The 19,451-nt window shown below is 56.1% G+C and overlaps 9 protein-coding genes across 9 annotated transcripts in view; 7 read left to right on the top strand and 2 right to left on the bottom strand.

The window, feature by feature from the left end:
* Window positions 1-189: 189 nt before the first annotated feature.
* CHGG_00762 (uncharacterized protein) lies at window positions 190-3,365 on the top strand (the record flags this gene model as incomplete). Its single annotated transcript, XM_001219982.1, has 4 exons — window positions 190-277; window positions 350-1,659; window positions 1,711-2,685; window positions 3,225-3,365. 4 exons carry the CDS (start codon window positions 190-192, stop codon window positions 3,363-3,365), a joined length of 2,514 nt encoding a protein of 837 aa, XP_001219983.1.
* Window positions 3,366-3,492: 127 nt separating this feature from the next.
* On the bottom strand, window positions 3,493-3,925 carry CHGG_00761 (uncharacterized protein; the record flags this gene model as incomplete). The annotated part of the gene is made up of 2 exons (XM_001219981.1): window positions 3,493-3,552; window positions 3,686-3,925. 2 exons carry the CDS (start codon window positions 3,923-3,925, stop codon window positions 3,493-3,495), a joined length of 300 nt encoding a protein of 99 aa, XP_001219982.1.
* A 1,084-nt stretch (window positions 3,926-5,009) lies between these two features.
* Window positions 5,010-5,438, top strand: CHGG_00760 (uncharacterized protein; the record flags this gene model as incomplete). Its single annotated transcript, XM_001219980.1, has 3 exons — window positions 5,010-5,012; window positions 5,196-5,208; window positions 5,263-5,438. The coding sequence occupies 3 exons, from the start codon at window positions 5,010-5,012 to the stop codon at window positions 5,436-5,438; spliced, it is 192 nt and encodes a 63-aa protein (XP_001219981.1).
* Window positions 5,439-6,123: 685 nt separating this feature from the next.
* On the top strand, window positions 6,124-9,337 carry CHGG_00759 (uncharacterized protein; the record flags this gene model as incomplete). Its single annotated transcript, XM_001219979.1, has 6 exons — window positions 6,124-6,138; window positions 6,202-6,253; window positions 6,317-8,368; window positions 8,449-8,734; window positions 8,794-9,252; window positions 9,307-9,337. The coding sequence occupies 6 exons, from the start codon at window positions 6,124-6,126 to the stop codon at window positions 9,335-9,337; spliced, it is 2,895 nt and encodes a 964-aa protein (XP_001219980.1).
* A 694-nt stretch (window positions 9,338-10,031) lies between these two features.
* Window positions 10,032-11,383, top strand: CHGG_00758 (uncharacterized protein; the record flags this gene model as incomplete). Its single annotated transcript, XM_001219978.1, has 2 exons — window positions 10,032-10,347; window positions 10,434-11,383. The coding sequence occupies 2 exons, from the start codon at window positions 10,032-10,034 to the stop codon at window positions 11,381-11,383; spliced, it is 1,266 nt and encodes a 421-aa protein (XP_001219979.1).
* Window positions 11,384-11,592: 209 nt separating this feature from the next.
* On the bottom strand, window positions 11,593-13,637 carry CHGG_00757 (uncharacterized protein; the record flags this gene model as incomplete). Its single annotated transcript, XM_001219977.1, has 3 exons — window positions 11,593-11,730; window positions 11,783-13,446; window positions 13,559-13,637. The coding sequence occupies 3 exons, from the start codon at window positions 13,635-13,637 to the stop codon at window positions 11,593-11,595; spliced, it is 1,881 nt and encodes a 626-aa protein (XP_001219978.1).
* An 822-nt stretch (window positions 13,638-14,459) lies between these two features.
* Window positions 14,460-15,838, top strand: CHGG_00756 (uncharacterized protein; the record flags this gene model as incomplete). Its single annotated transcript, XM_001219976.1, has 5 exons — window positions 14,460-14,465; window positions 14,531-14,588; window positions 14,646-15,548; window positions 15,600-15,733; window positions 15,821-15,838. 5 exons carry the CDS (start codon window positions 14,460-14,462, stop codon window positions 15,836-15,838), a joined length of 1,119 nt encoding a protein of 372 aa, XP_001219977.1.
* Window positions 15,839-16,288: 450 nt separating this feature from the next.
* On the top strand, window positions 16,289-17,627 carry CHGG_00755 (cytochrome c1, heme protein, mitochondrial precursor; the record flags this gene model as incomplete). Its single annotated transcript, XM_001219975.1, has 4 exons — window positions 16,289-16,363; window positions 16,527-16,684; window positions 16,823-16,885; window positions 16,949-17,627. 4 exons carry the CDS (start codon window positions 16,289-16,291, stop codon window positions 17,625-17,627), a joined length of 975 nt encoding a protein of 324 aa, XP_001219976.1.
* A 488-nt stretch (window positions 17,628-18,115) lies between these two features.
* The window catches only part of CHGG_00754 (uncharacterized protein), a gene marked incomplete at both ends in the record, with an annotated part of 2,677 nt that continues 1,341 nt past the window's right edge, over window positions 18,116-19,451 (top strand). The window contains one exon of the mRNA XM_001219974.1: window positions 18,116-19,037. Within this exon, the coding sequence (XP_001219975.1) occupies window positions 18,116-19,037 (922 nt within the window). The remainder of the gene's footprint in view (window positions 19,038-19,451) is intronic.

Genomic DNA, 19,451 nt, shown 5'->3' with positions numbered 1-19,451 from the left:
GACATTCCATAAATTGAACTTCGGTCGAGCTGGCTGCTAGGCCCAGCCATTCTCGCACCGTTTTAACTCCGGCCTTCGATTGCAACCCCCAGCTTCCCCAATTCACCGGGCTACCCATCGCTGCCACCTCCCGCTGCACACTCCCCAAAGCTGCCAAGTATCTTGTCGGCGTCGTAAGGTCCGAGGACCATGTTTGCCCGCGGCAGCTCTAAGGAGCGGAATTCCACAAGGAAGGTGACGCCACCGTCACCTTCCTACATGTCAAGCGAACAGTTTGGTATGCAACAAACGAACAACCCCCAAGACAGGCATACGATTCACGACCTGGTCAGTTACTGACCTACCGCAGCTGCTTATCTCGCAGGTCTTCGCACCAACCGTATCAATAGGCCAGCAGGTGCCCGCCCTCCGCCGGCTTCCAGACATGACGCTCTTAGCTCGTCTACCAATATCCGGCCTTCCGCCGATAATCCATCTTCATCGACCTTGCCTACCTACCACCAGCGGACACAGTCGGACACTGTGAGTGTTCTGGCCTCCGCAAGCCGCCCTTCGATTGTTCCCAGCGTCTCGTCATACTCGAGCACGGCCCGCGGAAAGGACTATTATCCGGACCGCCCTGTGCAACCACTGAAACCGTCAGAAGTCGTCCCCAGTGCAACCTACATGGAGCGTGGGCAAAGGTGGATGGAGAAAGAGGAGGCATTCTCGCTGCGCCGAGCTATGGAAGATATGGACCTTAAAGAATCGCCCCAAGAGGACATGGAGGGCGCAGAGGAGGGCGACGAGGACAAGCGGATTTATGGTGCGGCGCTCGACGAGGCGGCCGAACTGGTATGGCAGCACCAGAATCCGGACAAGATTCCTCAGCCTGGGGCTCCCTACCGATATCGGCCACACCTGCGCAAGAACAGTTATGCCCATGCTCGCACCGCTAGTGTCGGCAGGTATGGTACTGACGTCACGCCCACTGGTCTTGCCCGAGGTCCTCTCTCAGGGTCGCGGTCCGGTAGTTCTACCGAGATCGACAGCCCTGCGCAAGCTTCGGGTCGTCCGTCGTTTTCCTCCTCTCGTCAGGCATCCAGCATAGGGCCGGGGTGCGGTGCGGCACAATCCGGCGCGGCCGCGGATCGCAATTTCAAATCATACGGCGATATCCCGAGCGAACCTCACTCCATTTCAGGAGGGCGTTCCAGAAGCAGACAGAAAAGGACCATGAGCAACGAGGCGCAGAAGCCCTTCTCCGGCGACCAGATCTGGGAGGAACCAGACAACGAGTCCGACGGGGCTCGAGCTTCCGCGTCAGATGATGTGGTTAATCCGCTAAAACCAAAGCCAAAGGAGCCTCTCAACCGTCTTCAGTTCACCCGTAGGGGTGCTTCTGGGTTAAAGACGGAGCCTCCCCCCCCCTCCTCACCCGAGAAGTTAGTCTCCAAATACGAGATACACCGCAATCCTCCAACCCAATCTCGAAATCCCCTTTACACAACCAACTCTCGCGTTGCCACTCCGCCGGTTCCGCGCGAAGACGTGCCCCGAAAGCACGGCATGGAGATCCGCAGCGAGGATATCAAGCAGGCAACGAGTATGAAGTTGAAAGACCGCAGTCCCAAGCTTCCCACGCCCTCTGCAGTCAGCGATAGACCCGGTAGACCTATCGTAAGCTTTGAAAAAAATTGGAAGCCCCAAGGGGAGGCTACTGACGGCAAGTCAGAAGAGTCGACTTTCGGGCGGGGAAGTGCCAAACACCCACCCTGCCTCGTCCCGGGCGGGCTCCGCAAACAGCAGCCGCAGCCGCAAACCCAAACGATCCCTACTATCTCTGTTTCGAACAGCCCTGCGGTCTCGCCGGCCCCGTCGCCCTCGCCGACACGCAACACACAACCCCCTGCGCCCTCTATTAAAGTCGATGGGCCTTCTATCCCCGTGATTGCGGTCAACGACTCTTCCTCGTCCGCCCCACCTGCTATCGTGATTGGGCCTGATGATGCGGATGACGGCCCCAGCATACCTGTAATCGTAACACCTGACGATAACAGCGCCAACAGGAGCGGGGGCTCTCGTCGTCCGCTCCCCACACCGCAAGCTGGAGCGCCTCGTGTCCGGCAGGCAGCGCGACCTCACGGGCCCTGGTCGTCCGCTTCGAAGCCGGCCGGTAGCCGCGCCACTGCTCGCTGTCACGAATGCGGTGATTTTATCGAGGGCCGCTTTGTCTCCCTCGCCGGCACATCGGAGCGGTTCCACCCGCAGTGCTTCACGTGTTATACTTGCGGCACCTCTCTCGAGGCACTCGAGATCTCTCCCGAACCAGACAACCATCGCGAAGCGCGCCTCGACCGCATCGCCCGCCGCGCCGCGGGTCAGATGCTGCCCGAGGAACCCGGCCAGACGATGGCCGAAGATGGCGACGACCGCCTCCGCTTCTTCTGCCACCTCGACTGGCACGAGCTGTTCGCGCCGCGCTGCAAACACTGCAAGACGCCCATCATGGGCCAGCACGTGGTGGCGCTGGGCGCCCACTGGCACTTTGGCCACTTCTTCTGCGCCGAGTGCGGCGACCCGTTTGAGAAGGGCATGACGCATATCGAAAAGGACGGCTATGCGTGGTGCGTGTCCTGCCAGACGAAGCGCACCGAGCGCCGCGCCCCCAAGTGCCGCAAGTGCAGGGACCGCCGTCATCGGCCAGTACGTCCGTGCCCTGGGTGGCGAGTGGCATGACGAGTGCTTCCGCTGCGCCACCTGCAACGGCGCTTTTTGACGACGGCCAGATCTTCCTATGAAGGGCCCGCGGTGCCCCGGGGCGAGACGGTGGTTCTGTGCACGCACTGCATGGAGAGGGAGTGAAGGCATGAGGCATGAGGCGCAGATGTCCATGGGATGCAAAGCGGTGCGCGTGGATTGATTGATTGATTGATGCAGTTTCGGATTCTCTGTTGTGTATTTGCTGGCCAGATCTGGAGTTTGTTTGTAATTTCTCTGTAGGTTTGGGTTTGTAGGTGCATCGTAGGAAATCATTTGCCTGGCGTTTTCAAACATAGACGGCTGCATCTCCATCGTTACGTCATGATATGTGATGATGTCTGGGGACAAACACCCCCATTGCACCGCGCGCACGTGTAGAGAGCTGGCTAGATCGAGCGTAGGCCGACTAAAGTCACAATACATAGCATCGCAAGATAATAGATGAGTCCTGTATGGCGAATGATAATTCCCTAACGTGCCAGATAACCGCGCCCCGAGATGCGCCAACTCCTCCCCTCCCCGAGCCGGAATCCAGCGACAAGATCTCCATGCATCATGGGCATCGTCATCTCCCCGTTGGTATCCTCCGCCCCGCGCCCACCCGCGTAGATAGATGGGCGTAAAGTTGCAAAACTCCGATATTTCCGTTCGCCATCCCAAAGCCGAGAGCGTCCAGTATCGCCGAGTAAACCGCGAACCCCCCTCCCTTCACCCCGCTTCCCCTCTCTCGATCAATCGTAACGCGCGGGCTCAGCAGCCACCGACCTGCTCTTGGTGGACTTCTAGGGTATCGCCGTCTTGCATCTCCAGCTAATCCAGTGTGTCAGCGAACAAACCCTCTCTATTCGCGCGCGTAATCTAAGAAAACCAAACCCCCCTCATCTACACCCCTAGGCAGAAAAACAAAGAGAAAAGCCATCGACGGAGGGGAAGCAAAACTCACCGTATCGGGTGTATCAGCGGGCTGGACGCGCTGGCCCTCAAAGAGAAAGCGGACCGAGGCCGGGGTCTTGCCCTGGCGCTCGCAAAAGGCCGTCATGAGCTTCTCGAGCTTGGTGCTGCGCTTGATCTTGAAAAACACCTCGTTGTTGTTGTCCGTCACCTTGATATTGAGGTGCTCGTTTGCTGCTGCTGCGGCGGCGGCGGCCCCCGCTCCCCCGCCGCCGCTGTTTCCACCGCCCATACTCATGCCGCCCATGCCGACGCTGCTGCCGCTCATCTCGGGCCCCGGGGGCTGAGGGCTGCCGTTCTCGGCGTTGTCGGCCATTGTTTTTTTGGGGTTGGGCGAAGGGTGTTTTGAGGGTTTGTAGGGTGGGTGGGTGTGTCACGAGGTTGGTGGGCGTTGAGGAAGTGTGGTTTTCTGAGGGGTTGAGGAGATTTAGTTAGTTCTTGAAGGGTGCGGAATGCGATAAAGTTGTGTTGGGTGAATGGTTGCATGTGCGAGGGGGAAGGCGGAGTTTGGCGTAACTACCAGAGGCTAATCGGGTGCAAAGTGCGAGAACCCACCTCAACTAACACTGTACGCCAAAAAGGTGGGAATTGCTTGTCTTTGTTTCTTGGGATTCTGCTCGAAAGGAAGCTGATGCCGTATGACCCAAATGGCGGGTTGCTCAACCTTTGGAGGAATTTGCCTGGCGTCGGGGCCGGTCGGTTGGTTGTTGAAGGTGGGGGATGATCGAGCGCGCAGCGTGGCCGGGAGGTGCCCAGGTCGTGTGGTGGGGTTGAACAAAGTTCTAGGCTCCAGAGGTAAAGCCTTTTGAGCTGCAGTAAATCAATATGGAACTGACATCCGAACTTTGACAGTGACTGGGGGTTATTCTAGGTAGTCAGTGATACCTAAAGTACCTCTAGGAGAGTGCAAGTTGGAAATAAGTTCAGCGATGAAATGGAAACAGTGAACACTGTTTCCAGTCTTAACTCAGAAGTCACTGACTATCTAACGATATAATTCTCTTATTACCGGTTTCCACCGATATAGCTGGCACTATTCTGCATGAGCGGCTGCTGGGAGGAGGTATCATGGAACAACCAAGGAGCAGCTCATGGTGACCATGTAGAGTAGCCCATGGTGATGATGCTGGGTAGCCCATATGATGCAGAGCAAGGCCATGCAACGCGAGGTTTGTCAAGCGCTGCCGGGGTCCCCTGACATCATTGTTCCCAGTTGCATTCCAGCACCGCCATCTGGCCCTGGGACCTCAAAGAACCAAACAACTACCGACAGAAAGAGACCACCAATCCAACTTCACTTTACAAACGACGCCGCAATGGTCAGTGTTGGGTGCTATCACTTTTATATCCCATAGCGTCAGCCCAAGATTGACACGCTTGCTTATCCAGGGACTCGATCAAGACCTCCGAAGCAATCCTCCATGCCACCCACGAGCGGTTCGTCCGCTTGTCCCTTAGTGTTGTCTATGATAGATGCTGACATAAAAGGACTGTTCATACAGTGTGCAATTCAAGGTATCCTCTCCTGAGTCATGTTGTCGGGTTGGCGCACCTGACTGACATTCCAAGATTGTCTGACGAAAAATGGGTACAACGAGGCCAAGTGTGCCAAGTTCGTTGATGCTCTCTACGAATGCTGCCAGGCGTTCTATGAGAAGAACGGTGACAGCGCGGTAACCGCTAGCTGCCCAAAGCCGAACCTGTTGCGGCTGAAGATGGAGCAGAGGAAAAACGGCATCCAGTAATGGAAGGGAAATAAATGTATCACTCGCCAAATGCGTCCACCCTAATAACCCCGAGAGGCGTCAGGTAACTGGAAAGGAGGGTGCGGGATTCCTCTAGGCTATCATTGAGCGCGCAAGAGGCCGCGTGGACCTGAACAAGCAATGAAAGGCTTGTTCCGAGACTCTAATATGAACGCCATAAGACATGAAGAAGAAAAGAGAAAAGAATCAAAAATTTTGACTGCTCGACGACTTTTCTAACCACCCGGTGGGGCATGGCTGCCCCACACTGATTGGCTCTGTGGCCCGTGCTTTGAACAAGGGGAGCTGTGGTTTGCCAGGTCTTAAGGTTGGTCCCTCTCTTGGTGCGGTGACCCGATTTTTCGATCCCGTATCGGCGCGACCGCGTTGCTTGACGGCAAGAAACAGTAATTAATCTGTATCCGAAGCAATACCTGTCTCCCGCTGCTGGATTCGTGGATACTTACTAGCCGCAAACAACCCCCGAAAACCATCGACGACTCCCATCGGCTTGCAATCGAACGTAAACACGCACTCCAGGATGCGCTAAACAAGCGCCCAATTGCGAAAGCCAACCTCATTTGTCTCTTCGGACGCCTAGGGCAACCGCCCAGACAACGCTTGTCATCCCTCTCCCTCCCACGCCTTCCAAACTCGTGCATTGCTCACCATTGGCCCCATCGATATGGCGCCGGCATTTGTTAGTGCTTGTTTCTATCGCTGCATCTCTGTGCAATCAATGTTTACTGACGTTCCATTCTAGGATTACCCGGCTTCTGAGAGCTCTCGGACTAGCTCACAACTCCCGGGCCAAGGTCGGTCATCGCTGCGGGTTGTCATGGTGGACGTCTATACGGACCGCTAACACACACCTGCAGAGCCGGCAAACGACGAGATGGCAGATCTCGAGACAACGTACCAGGAGAGCACCATCCAGGCAGGAGAGGAAGTCGACTATTTCGCTGCCCAGCTCGACCGTTACAACACCGACTCGGCAAGCTCGACAACAGAGAGGCTTACCCAAGTTATCAAGCTTGTCGACACTTACTACACATACACGCGCAAAAGGGCCGACCGGTTACGCGAGCGCGAACCCCGGGCGCGGTCTGCGCGGGGGGGGAGCTGGCAAAGAGCTGCTTCGGCCGACATTGATATGGATGAGGTTGATGATGGCAACGATGCCGTCTCCGCTGAAGAAGTGCGCCGTGTAGAAGAGGAGGCACAAACGTGGGATCTTCTGCGGCGAATTCTCCCTCTACGATATGGTAATGACCAGGCCGCGTCGCAACCGGGAAACCCGGACGACGCCTCGATTAGGAGTCGTAGGCAGTGGTGGAGCGAATTTATGGTCTCCGATTCGGTTGCGCGGGAGAGGAAAGTTGTCCTGGAGTGGCTTCAAAGCGGTGCAAGTTACGGTACGCCAATCGACGAGGTGGTGAGCGAGCTACAACAAAATGCCGAGAGGGGCGACATATTGGCACACGGCTGGCTCCATACTCGCCACAAAATCAAACTTCAAAAGAGCGTCAATGGCTATCAGGGCGTGTTGGACCCCCACGACGCCGCTGCGGCTCAGTCACATCTCGGCTCCAACACCCTTATCACACAACTGGACCCAGACGCTGTCACCCGCCAGGCCCGCAAGTTGGAATCACAGGATGAGTTCTTCGAACGCGCGATTTGGCTCGGATGCTTCGAGATGCTTCGCCGGGGTTGCTCCATGTCTGAGATCAGGGAGTGGTGCGCGGAGAGAACGGAGCTATGGAGGGCCGCGTCTATTGCACCCCTGCCCCTTTCCAACCCAGATGATGAAGAGCAACTCGAGTTCGAGCCAAGCTCCCTGGTTCTATGGAGGCGCATGTGCTTTGCCGCTGCTCGAGACGGTGGGACGGGAGAGTACGACAGGGCAGTCTACGGGTTGCTGGCGGGCGATATCACCAGCGTGGAAAAGGTGTGCAAATCTTGGGATGATCTTCTCTTCGCACATTACAACGCGCTTCTCAGGACGCAATTCGACCTGCACCTTGCCAAATATGGCGGGGAGGCTGCCGGCAAAGCCGCGCAGCAATTTCCTTCCTTCAACGCCGTTCTACACCACAGCGACCCGATGACGGTTAGTAGGCGTCTGATCGCTTCCTTGGAGACGGACCCAAGAACAAGAAAAGAAGCTCTACGGGCTGGAAAGGCGCTACAGGGGGCTATTGTCTCCAACGACCTGGACCGGCACCTATTTTACCAAGGTCTTGTGTTGTCCAAGCACGCGAATAAGAAGCAAACTTCGAAGCTGATTCCCAAGGTGACTTCACCTATGATGGAAAGCTTCAATCAAGACAAGTTCTTTGATTTGGCGGACCACGACGGCCTCCGGGTGCTTGCCCACGTTCTCATCGTGATCTCCGCCCTGGACCGTCTCGCCGGTTTCGACGAGGCGGGGGGCGCGCTGCAAAGTCGGCACCAGGCACAAGAGAACATTATTGCAGCATACATCAGCTACCTCCGGCTTGCCAACCTGGAGGAAATGGTTCCTCTCTACTCTTCCAAATTGTCCAGTACCCGGTTGAATGAGACATTGAGCAGAAATCTTATCCACATTCTCGACAACGACGTCCGGCTACACCAGCTCACCATAATGAGGCAGCTAGGGCTCGACGTGGCCGAGTTCACCAAGTCTCAGCCTTCGATCTACCTGGACGATGTCCAGGACCAGTTGCTGCGCTGTGAGGCAAAGGGGCGGTTCAAAATACTCGAACCTGGTCCCCCAACGCTCAAGTACGGCCGACTTGTGAAGCCTGATTTCTTTGGCGAGGACGCCGAGTTTGTTGATCAAGAGGACGACCTGATCATTCGCGCCATGGGGTGGCTCATGTTGGTCCCAGGCCAGTTCGTAGAGACATGCACCTACGCTATCCGGATCTACAAGTATTTGCTCAGTACGTTGCCTCTCCCTCTTTTCTTGCTTGTTTTTTCTTCCTTCCTTGCTTCGCCGTGCTAATGCAATGACCTATTATAGAACAGACAAGGTTACGCGCCGCCCGCGCCTTCAGCGAACGGGTATCTGGGCGACAAATTATCCAGAAGAAGTCACCCATCCCAGTGCGGGATAAGAGCGAGGATTCTGGTCCCGGTTGGTTCCAGGAGTTTGCTGGCGCTGAGTTCTCGGCCGAATTCCTCGAGACATGCCAAATGAGCAAGGAGAAGCTCATCAACCTTGTGCGAAATGTGTGGGAGCTTGAGTGTCTCGTCCGCGCGCTGGATTCGATGGAGACTCTGTCGTCATTGGCTGGGCTTAGCAGAGAGTACGTTTTCTGCTTCACTGATACGACTCCGTCCTGTTTACTGACGACGCTCGCAACAGGGAAAACAACACGACACGCGAGATGTGGCAACATACGAGCCAAGAGGTTCGGTCAGCCAAGGCGTGCATGCAACCAGTCTTGAAGGGCTGGTTATTGGTTTCGAACGAAGGTAAGATGCTCGCCTCCCCCTCTTGGGTGCTATGGGCTGACAGCGCGGCACTAGTGGACAATGACTTCCAAGAGATCCGCGAGGCCTATATCCCCGAGACAGTGCTAGCTTACATCAGCTGCCTGCACTTTGCGGGCACATCTCTGTCCCGAGACAACCTCTTGGAGTGCATGGAGCTCGCGGCTGTGATTGCCGAGAAGGATTCAGACGTGGCCCGGGAGTTCCTCAGAAGCGGCAGAATGAAGGAACTTGTCGAGGCCTTTGCGTCGTGCAGCAAGGCGCTGGCGATATGGACAAGCGACAAGAAGGGATCGCAAACAAACTCCAAGAAGATCAGGGAGATGGGGTGGTACGTATTTGGAATTTGATTGTCCAAGAATGCCCAACTAACAACGCACTGTAGGTCACGAGAACTGTGGTCTATTAAACCATAGACGATCACAAAGTCGAAACTATGGGTTGTTAGCCCAGCTGGATAGATAACTAGGTAGTTAAGGTTGGCCGAGGTGAGCGCCGAGGTGAGCGCCTAGTTGAGCTCTGGGGTCTAGGAGAAAAGGCGTATTATAAACACCGATATGTGGATGAAGGCAATGGCCTGCTCGGGGATCTGCAGCCATTGAGTGGAATTCACATACTTGCCAAATGGTTTTCAGGAATGGGGCAACACCCGACCCCCTGGGACGTACTTCAGAGGCGTTCCTACCTTTAGTTGATGGGTTATTGTCAGGAAAGGAAAGAGGATTTTGGCGTTGCAGGGCTGTGTTTCCCGACACCGCAAACTAAGATACGGGGAATGGGGAGAGGGGCAGACAGATGGATATATCCCTTGTTAGTTATAATAGGCGCTCATGGTAGTGTTGACAATAACTTCCTTTTGGGGCATCAGCGGGCGCGGGTCTTCTCCCTGCGCCATCCGTTCACACAAAGTACAGTATTGCCCCACACGAGAATCGCCGAGGTAAATCAAGCTGCACAAGGAGCACTTGGTGGTTGATCCAAACAGTTGATGCGGGGAAATTCAGGGATATAAACCCCAGCTCCAGCGGACTAAGCCAGGGGTAGAAGTCCTTCCCCAACCGCAACCTCTCAAGTACGTACGAGCGTACATGTGAGCCCAGAGGTCTCAACATGTCAGAGCCACAAGATAAAGATGGTAGCGATGGCGAGGAGAAGGTGCCGTACGGCCAGTACCAGTTCGATCTGTATGCTCAAGCAATGATTGCCGGCCAAAAACCCATTGTCACGACGGACCCGAACAAGCTAGAACAGGCGGCCAGAGAGGCCATGGCCCCCGAAGCCTTCAACTATGTCTTTGGCGGCGCGGGCGAGCAGGCGACTATGCATGCCAACCGCCTGGCCTTCCGCCAGTGGAAGCTGATCCCGCGCATGCTGCGGCCCACCATGCCACGCGATCTCAGTGTCGAACTATTTGGCAAGAAATACGGTGAGTACCTATGAACAGTAACCCAAAACCACAACCCAGCCCCCATCATATAACAATATATGCATCTATACTAACCACCCCGCTAGACACCCCTCTCCTCATGGCCCCCATCGGCGTCCAAGGTGCCTACCACCCCCACGGCGAAGAAGGCGTCGCCACAGCCTGCGCCTCCCTCCACGTCCCCTACATCTACAGCACCGCGGCCACGACCCCCCTCGAGGCGGTCGCCTCGGCCGCGCCCGCCGTCCCGCGCTGGTTCCAGCTCTACTGGCCGCTCTCGGACGCGCTCACCGCGTCGCTGCTCTCGCGCGCCCGCGCCGCCGGCTGCGCCGCGCTGGTCGTCACCCTCGACACCTTCACCATGTCGTGGCGGCCGCTGGACCTGGACGCGGGGTATCTGCCGTTTGCGCGGGGCCAGGGCAACGCGCTGGGGTTTAGCGACCCGGCGTTTCGGCGGATGTTTGCGGAGGGGAATGAGGGGGATGGGGATGTTGACGGGAAAGAGAATGTGGTGGCGGCGAGTCGGGCGTGGTTGGCGGAGGTATTTTCGGGGCATGCGCATCGGTGGGAGGATCTGGCGGTGTTGAGGCGGTTGTGGGGGGATGGGCCGATTGTGTTAAAGGGGGTGTTGAGTGTGGGGGATGCGGAGATGGCGGTGAGGGCCGGGGTGGATGGGATTGTGGTGTCGAATCATGGGGGCAGGCAGTTGGATGGGGCGGTGCCGGCGTTGGAGATGCTGCCGGAGATTGTGGATGCTGTTGGGGACCGGCTGACGGTGTTGTATGATTCGGGGGTGAGGACGGGGGCGGATGTGTTGAAGGCGCTGGCGTTGGGGGCAAAGGCGGTGTTGGTTGGGAGGCCGGTGATATATGGTTTGGGGATCGCGGGCAGCGAGGGCGCGAGGCATGTGCTGGCGGGGCTTTTGGCTGACGTAGATCAGTCTATGGGGTTGGCTGGTGTACAGAATGTGTCGGAGCTGAACAGGAGCATCCTGAGGAAGATAAATTACGGTGGCGATGTCAAGTCATCTCTTTGAAGGGAACATCTTTCGCCTGCTTTGATGTACGTATATGTGTGTTTGGATCACCGAATGTTACGCGTTTGGAATTGAGAGTGGACGCATAGTAGCGTTCAATTACTCCCGCGATTTATACTCATCATCATAAACCAAGACGGCTTGCTACGCAACCCAACTTCAACCCGGTCCTATGGACGTAACGACCGCATCTAATCCTCCCTCGCCCCTCACGCAATATCAATGCTGAGAATCTTGATGTCATCCAACGGCTTCTCCTTGTACGTCTTGACGTTCTCAATCTTGTGAATAACATCTAGGCCCTGCACAGCACGGCCAAAGATGGTGTGTTTGTTGTCAAGCCAGGGCTAAGTCCCGTTAGCATGTGCTAGAAATATCAGGAGCAAGCACCAAACATACCGTTTTCTCCGTCGTGATGAAGAATTGACTTCCGTTCGTGTTAGGTCCAGCATTGGCCATGCTGACCGTGTATGGCTTGTCGTGTCTCAAGCTGCTGAATTCATCTGCAAACTCGGTTCCCCAGATACTCTCGCCCCCTGTCCCATCACCCAAGGGGTCTCCGCATTGGATCATAAACTTTCGGATGACACGGTGGAATATAGTGTTGTTGTAATAGCCACGCCGAGAATGCGTCACAAAATTCTCGACCGTCTTTGGCGCGGCGTCCGGGAACAGTCGGATGTGGATGTCCCCGTAAGTGGTGTGGATGATGGCCGCTGTTCCTGTCTCGGCCTTCTTTTTCTCCTCGACCTTCTTCTGTCCCAGGACTACGGGCTTTTCATTTTGGACATCTCTCGTTGATTTTGAAAACTCCTCCTCGTCGGTAAACATGTAGAAGCGAACCTTCCCCACGCCCGTCGCGACCAATATTGGGTCCCTGGACTCTGACGCTTGCAGCAGAGGGTTGCTTGACGCTGCCATGGCGACGGTTGTTACGCCCTTCTTCTGCGGCTGGCCTTGATATAATGCCAACGCCAGCGGCCGAAACCCTTCTTCCCGGCCGTAAACCTTGACTACTTGGTTTGTGAAGGTGTTGAGCACTTTGACCCCAAGGTAGGAGCCGTACAGGATGAAATGCCCCGATTCGTCAAAGATGACATTGAACTTGTCGCGAAGCTCTGGTGACTCGATTTCCCGCTCCTGGGCCAACCGGCGCCCGAATTCCACGGCATCGAGCTTTTGCAACGCGGTCCCGGCCTGCTGCATTTCTTCCATAACTTGTAATGACTCGTCGTAGGTACGCTGGAGCTGGGCCGAGGCAAAGTCGAAGATGCGTATCTTCCGATCAGGCAAGGACATGGTCGCGAATCGGCTCCCGTCGGCAGAGAGGGTGAGAGTAACCGGGACGGACTTTGCCTTCTTGAACTCGAACAAATTGGTCGAGCTCTTGTACTGGAAGACCGTTTCCGGTTTCTCGTAGAGGCCACTCGGTTGCCAGTATTCGATCATGCCGCCCTCGTCCACCGAGATTACACAGTCATATTGGTCGTTGAACGCCATCAGGGAGACGGGACTTCTATGCAGGCCGGTGATGGTGTGAATTGGTTCCTGGATCTCGCCTCTCCCGTCATAAATGCGGATGCTCGGCTTAGCTTCGCTATCAGAAACGGCCAGGAGCGGTAAAGACGATCCTTTTCTGTGAACCCAACAGACACAGCGTGGCGCAAAATCGAGCTGGAGGACGGCAAGGAGATCGAACGTGACCACGTCAAACAGCTTGACTGTCTTGTCCACGCCAACCGTCGCAAAGCTCCGGCCGTCCTGGCTGCAGGACACAGAGCGGACCTCGCCCTGGTGCGCCTTGAACTCCTTGACGAACTCAATGCCCTCGGCAACCTTTTTCCAGAACTTGACGACGCCATCGGTGGATGTTGTGATGAGGAACTCGGTTATCGGGGTCATGGTGAGGAAGGCCAGCTGCTCCTTGTGCATCAGAGATTTAGAGTAACGAGTCGACTTGGGTAGGGCTGAGATGTACAGCTTCTCGTAGGGAAGAACGCGCCGCTTTTTCTTGGGAACCGCCGAGGGCAGCTGGGGGCCCATATCATCGTCTGAGGAGCTATCTGCATTGCGAGCGTGTTAGTGAGCGCCCGTTCCGTCCGCATCTACCAAGAGGAGTAAGATTTGTCACCCATTAGAGGGACGAAGAAAGGGGGCCAGTGAGTAGCGACATACCAGAGCCATCATCGCCGGTGAAGTCGGCATGGCTTCGCTTACTCGACTTGACATCTTCGTCGTTGCTAGCCTCAGCCATGTTGGTAGTTTGACCGAGACGGCCTTCTTTCCGCGTCGGCTGTCGGCGTTCGAATCGCAGATAGCGAGCCTTCTGGATTATCTACGTAGATAGATTATATGGAGTCGCGAAAACGGACCTGGGAGGAGTGTCCACGATCCCATCTCTTGGCCTGCCCCCAAATCGGGAGAGCTTTCTTCGCGGCAAGTGGGGCGGGCTCCTGCACAGGGGAGAAGTCTTGGCATATAGAGCTCCATTTCTTTTCAAGTGCCAAGCCAGCCAGGACAAGCACGCTCTCCGATCCAGGCCGCCGTACGAGTATACCAAATGACATGGCCAAAACTGGTTGATGAAGGAAGAAATCCAAGATTTAATTATCTATAATCTGAATACAGCACTCGGCACCGCCGTCCATTGTAGTGATCTCTTCCTTCGTCAACGGCCTGCGGCTGGGTAATAAGGCAAGCAGCGAGGAGGGTGTAAGTGACGAATGAATCCCTTCAGAGTTCTATTCGAACCTGTTTTGGTCTACAACCAATGGCGCAGGTTGCTTTATTAACAAGAGTTTGGACATGGGAGTTAAAACTTTCCACCATGCGATTTATTAGCGGCCTGGTTGCAGGGCGCTTTCTTTCAGCAGCAACCAATTGACCCCACATTGAGTCATCCCCTCATGGATTGCCCCTCAAAATCTTGGAGCAGCAAGCTGTAAAATAAACCGTGTGTTCCGTCCAGCTCTCCAATTCTTGAAACTGCTTCCTGGCATTGGGAGTTTTAGATCCTTAAATTACCAAGCTGATCTGGAATTGCTTCGAACAGAAAGTAATAGATCAAACCACAATCATGTCTGTGAGTACCACATGAAATCAAGTTGTGCGCTCGCCAGGGTATGTACCTGACTCACAGTGTCATAGTCGTTCTACCTCGAGAACAAGAATGTCGGCAACAAGGCGGAAAGCGAAGACTGGAGGAGTATGCCGCCACTTGGAAACTCCTGCAAACGCATTGGGCACTAATGATATGGACTAGTTCGCGGCTACAACCCCCTGACGCCGCCCGGTCTGCTCCAACACGAGATCGCCCAGACCCCTGAGTCAAAGAAGACCGTCCTCGAAAGCCGCGAGGAGGCTGTTGCGGTTGTCAACGGGACCGACGAGAAGCAGAGGCTGTTGGTCGTCATTGGCCCTTGCTCTATCCATGACCCGAAAGCTGCGCTTGAGTACTGCGACATGCTGCTCAAGGAGAAGGAGAAGCACAAGGATGAGCTGCTCATCGTCATGCGTTCCTACCTTGAGAAGCCCCGCACAACAGTGGGGTGGAAAGGTTTGATCAACGACCCGGATATCGACAACAGCTTCAATATCAACAAGGGATTGCGGCTGAGCAGGCAGCTGTTCGTCGATCTCACATCTCGGGGCATGCCCATTGCTAGCGAGATGCTGGATACCATCAGCCCCCAGTTCTTGGCCGATCTCCTCAGCGTTGGTGCCGTCGGTGCCAGGACAACCGAGAGCCAGCTTCATCGTGAACTGGCCAGCGGGTTGAGTTTCCCTGTCGGTTTCAAGAACGGCACGGACGGGAGCCTCACGGTCGCCGTTGACGCCATCGGGGCGGTCAGGCACCCCCATCACTTCTTGTCGGTTACCAAGCCTGGCGTGGTCGCTATCGTTGGCACCGTGGGCAATGAGGACTGCTTCGTGATTCTGCGGGGTGGTACCCGGGGCACCAACTACGACGCCCAGAGCATCGCGGAGGCCAAGGCTTCCCTGCAAAAGGCCGGGGTGCGGCAACGGCTCATGGTGGACTGCAGCCACGGAAATTCGCTCAAGAACCACAAGAACCAGCCCAAGGTTGCGGCCACCTTGGCTGAGCAGCTCGAGAAGGGCGAGGACGCTATTATGGGCGTCATGATCGAAAGCCACATCAACGAGGGTGAGTGATCTCCGACCCTGCCATCTGAATGTCGTTCTAACGTGCACGCAGGTAACCAAAAGGTCCCTAAGGAGGGCAAGGATGGCCTCAAATACGGCGTCAGCATCACCGATGCGTGCATCGGATGGGAGGACACCGTTCAGGTCCTAGACCTCCTGGCCAATGCTGTGAAGAAGCGAAGAGAGGTACGAGGCCAAAACGGCAGCAGCTGAGCAGGACATGGCGCAGTGGAATCATTGGTAAGCTGTATAAACGTGTTTTATTTTCTCGAGGAGGGCGTTTGCGGGTAGCTGGGATTTGGCAAAAGTGTGGTTTTGGTATTGTCATTCGGAGAAGCACCGACATTCCACAACCATGATCGTAATTGAATATTCATTATTTCATCGAACTGAGAACCGATGCGCCTCCAGCCGTCGAATGAAAGCTGTAAATTGATCATGAATTGACAACGTCAAACCCAAAAGTGCAAAACAACATGCAAGAGAGTAGGAGTGGTTGAAGCTCCCGTCGGGGTTTTCGAGCTGGGCGGAAAAATTATCGGCCGTGCGTGCTGGGCGCAGAGCTTGATTGGCTCGGCCAATGAGAGGCCCAGCGTTCCTAAGAATCCCGAATTTGAAGAAACCTGACCTGTCGACCTTCACCAGCTTGCGCCTGCTACCTCATATCACCGACGGTGGCAGCGAATTGCCTTGTCAATCCGACCCACGACACACTTCTAAGCTTCACAAGGTGTGCCGACCATGTTGGCGAGGTCCTGCCTGCGCTCGACGCGCGCGTTTGCCGGCCTGCGAAATGGCGCCGTGCACATTTCCAAGGTATGTCTTGTCTCGGTTGTTTTCGATCATCCCTCCATCGCATGACCGCACCGACGACAATGCCCGCCCCTCCAATTGCGCCCGCAACCCCGCCTCTTTTTGTTGAGCCCACCTCGGGACTACTTACCGTAGCCCTTCCCGAGCTAATGTTCGTCTCTACTAGCGCGCCGCGTCTTCCTCGAGCTCCGGATCCGCTGCCGAATCGCCGCTCCGGTTGAACATCGCTGCCGCCGCCGCTACCACCGTCGCCGCGGGCTCGATCGCCTGGTACTACCATCTTTACGGACCCACTGCTGACGCCAGCACACCGGCTGAGGAAGGGTGAGTGACCCATCGGGGATTGGCCAACCCTCGCCGTGGACCGAGGCCCGTCTGCCCGCACTGCGGCATATTCGGCCAACCACGCTGTCGAGGGAGGCTAGAGGAAACAAACGAGCACGCAGCTTACTGTCGAAATAGTCTGCACCCGACCAAGTACCCCTGGGTTCACGAGCAGTGGTTCAAGTCCTTTGACCACCAGGCGTAAGCGTTCCTCCGTCAGATCACTTGCCTATGGCGGCATGGCTCACAAGTGTTTCGCTGTAGTCTCCGGAGAGGCTTCCAGGTCTACCGGGAAGTTTGCGCCTCGTGCCACTCTCTCAGCAGAGTGCCGTACCGCACTCTTGTCGGCAGTGTCCTGACCGTCGACGAGGCCAAGGCCCTCGCCGAGGAGAACGAATACGATACCGAGCCCAACGACCAGGGCGATATCGAGAAACGCCCCGGAAAGCTGTCCGATTACCTTCCGGCCCCTTATGCGAACGATGAGGCCGCCCGCTTCGCCAACAACGGTGCCCTCCCCCCTGATCTCAGCCTGATCATCAAGGCCCGCCACGGTGGCTGCGACTACGTCTTCAACCTCCTCACCGGTTACCCCGATGAGCCCCCCGCTGGTGCCCAGGTCGGTGCCGGCCTGAACTTCAACCCCTACTTCCCCGGCACCGGTATCGCCATGGCCCGTGTCCTGTTCGATGGCGTCGTCGAGTACGAGGACGGCACCCCCGCCACGACCTCGCAAATGGCCAAGGACGTCACCGAGTTCCTCAACTGGGCGGCCGAGCCCGAGATGGACGACCGGAAGCGCATGGGCATGAAGGTTCTGGTTGTCACATCGGTCCTATTCGCGATGAGCGTCTGGGTTAAGAGGTACAAGTGGGCGTGGCTCAAGTCGAGAAAAATCGTCTACGACCCGCCCAAGACCAACAACATCGCCCCTCGCCGCTAAGCAACAGGCCGAGCCAGGACACCACACAGCTTGACCTCTTTTGTATGTATCATATACCGCTAGGCCGCCCAGGTTTCTCTCTACGGCGTAGATGAAAACGGAGGGACGAGAAAACCTCTGGAGCGATGGAAGGGACGCGGGGCGGGTAGATCGGGGGTTGAGGAGTGTAAATCAATGTCGGTCTCAATCTAGACATTTTCCTTGCTGTTCAAAGTCACTTTCACTCCGCCTTTGACTGTGCGGCTTTCGGCCGATGTGCTCACCGAGGGGCCAGCACTCGCCCGTTCGATTGGCTTTTATAAGCAGACAATTCCACTCCAGTGTACGTACCCTTTTGTAATCAATTATCCCGGTCGTTTGCTCCCATCCCCGTCCCACACACACTCAAATCACCTTCACCAATGTCTGCTACCATCAACCCGCCAGACATGACTTCGACGACCCACTCGCATCAATCGGCCAAGACGACCAGTCACACATGATTCAAAATGGCGAGCCCCAAATCAACAGGCCAAATATTTGCGGAGGATCTTCTCTACGGCTTTGACATCGGCGATGAAGAAACCAGGCAGTACCTCACTTCGCTCATCGCCTCGGGCCAGGCGCCGCAGGCCGAACTCGATGAGCTGCACGAGCTCAGCCTTATGCGTGGGGCCGAGGACTGGGATTTGCTGTTTGAGTGCGCTTCGACGCTGCGCGAGAAGGGAGTGCTGTCGGGCAGGCATGGCGGGGAGGTTGAGGAGGCGAGTTTGGTGCCGTTTTTGGAGGCGGTGCTTGAGGGGGGTGATGGTGTGGTTGATGGGGGGGTTGTTTCTGGGCATGAGGAGAAGAAGGCGAAGACTGGGAAGGCAAAGGGAGGTCGCAAAGCAGCTGTGCCCAAAAAGAAGACGCTAGGGTTCGGTGTCTCACATTTCTGGGGGGAGGATGATGATGCGAGTGGAAGCCCAGGGTTAAGGCAACGGCGCCAGAACACCAAGGTGTTCGGTACCTGGAGCAAAGGCAGCAGTCAAGATCATCGTGTCACCCCCGGGAACCCACTCGAGGGAGCTGACGACGTTTTGGGTAGCCCCGCACTTCCCCCGGCGCAATCCCCTTCACCAAACGACGCGGATGCCTCCGTTACGATGAACGAACCCTCACTCAAGCCTGCCACTAAAGAAGATCCAAGCCCAAGACAACCAACCTCGCCCAACAATCTCACCCGCACGCCGCCCGAAACCAAGAAAACACCGAAAACCAACCGAGCCGTCAAAGCCACCGGCGGCTCCCGATCCCCCTTCTTCACCACCCCAACACCCGCCCCCAAATCCAAACCCAAACCTACCCCACCACCCCCGTCAACATTCAACAACACCCCCCACAACCAACCCCAAGACCCCCCGGCCCCTGGCAAACCCTGGAATAGGTTGAGTGGGTTCTAAAGCACCTTCTTGATGGCCGTGATCTGCCTATGGATCAGTTGCGGTAGGCTCTCAAGGTGATACTTGTTATGCATCTGCGTATTCATCGTAGCGACTGCTACCTCGTGCCCTAGTTTGGTGAGGAAGATGTCGCCAGAGAGACTCCTGCTCATCCTCGGGTATCGTCTTCATAGCGAACTGAATACGGTCCTACGACGTAGGGCTTCGAGAGATAATCGGACGAAAAGTACCCGGCGACCTCTTTGGGAACCGACTTGTCTTTGCCCGATCTCCGCTACGCGGGTGTGACCTCGTCGGATTGCTTGTTGGGAATCATGATCACATAGCCCACACCTTCACCCGGGTACTGGAGATCGCCCATGTAATTGAGGCTCGTCTCATCTCTCCTGGCCAGCTGGACATC

Source organism: Chaetomium globosum, genomic scaffold (genome assembly GCF_000143365.1).
Source record: "Chaetomium globosum CBS 148.51 scaffold_1 genomic scaffold, whole genome shotgun sequence".
Taxonomy (NCBI): Eukaryota; Fungi; Ascomycota; class Sordariomycetes; order Sordariales; family Chaetomiaceae; genus Chaetomium; species Chaetomium globosum.
Note: the sequence above shows the minus strand (reverse complement) of the source record. Positions and strands in the feature narration are given on the sequence as shown.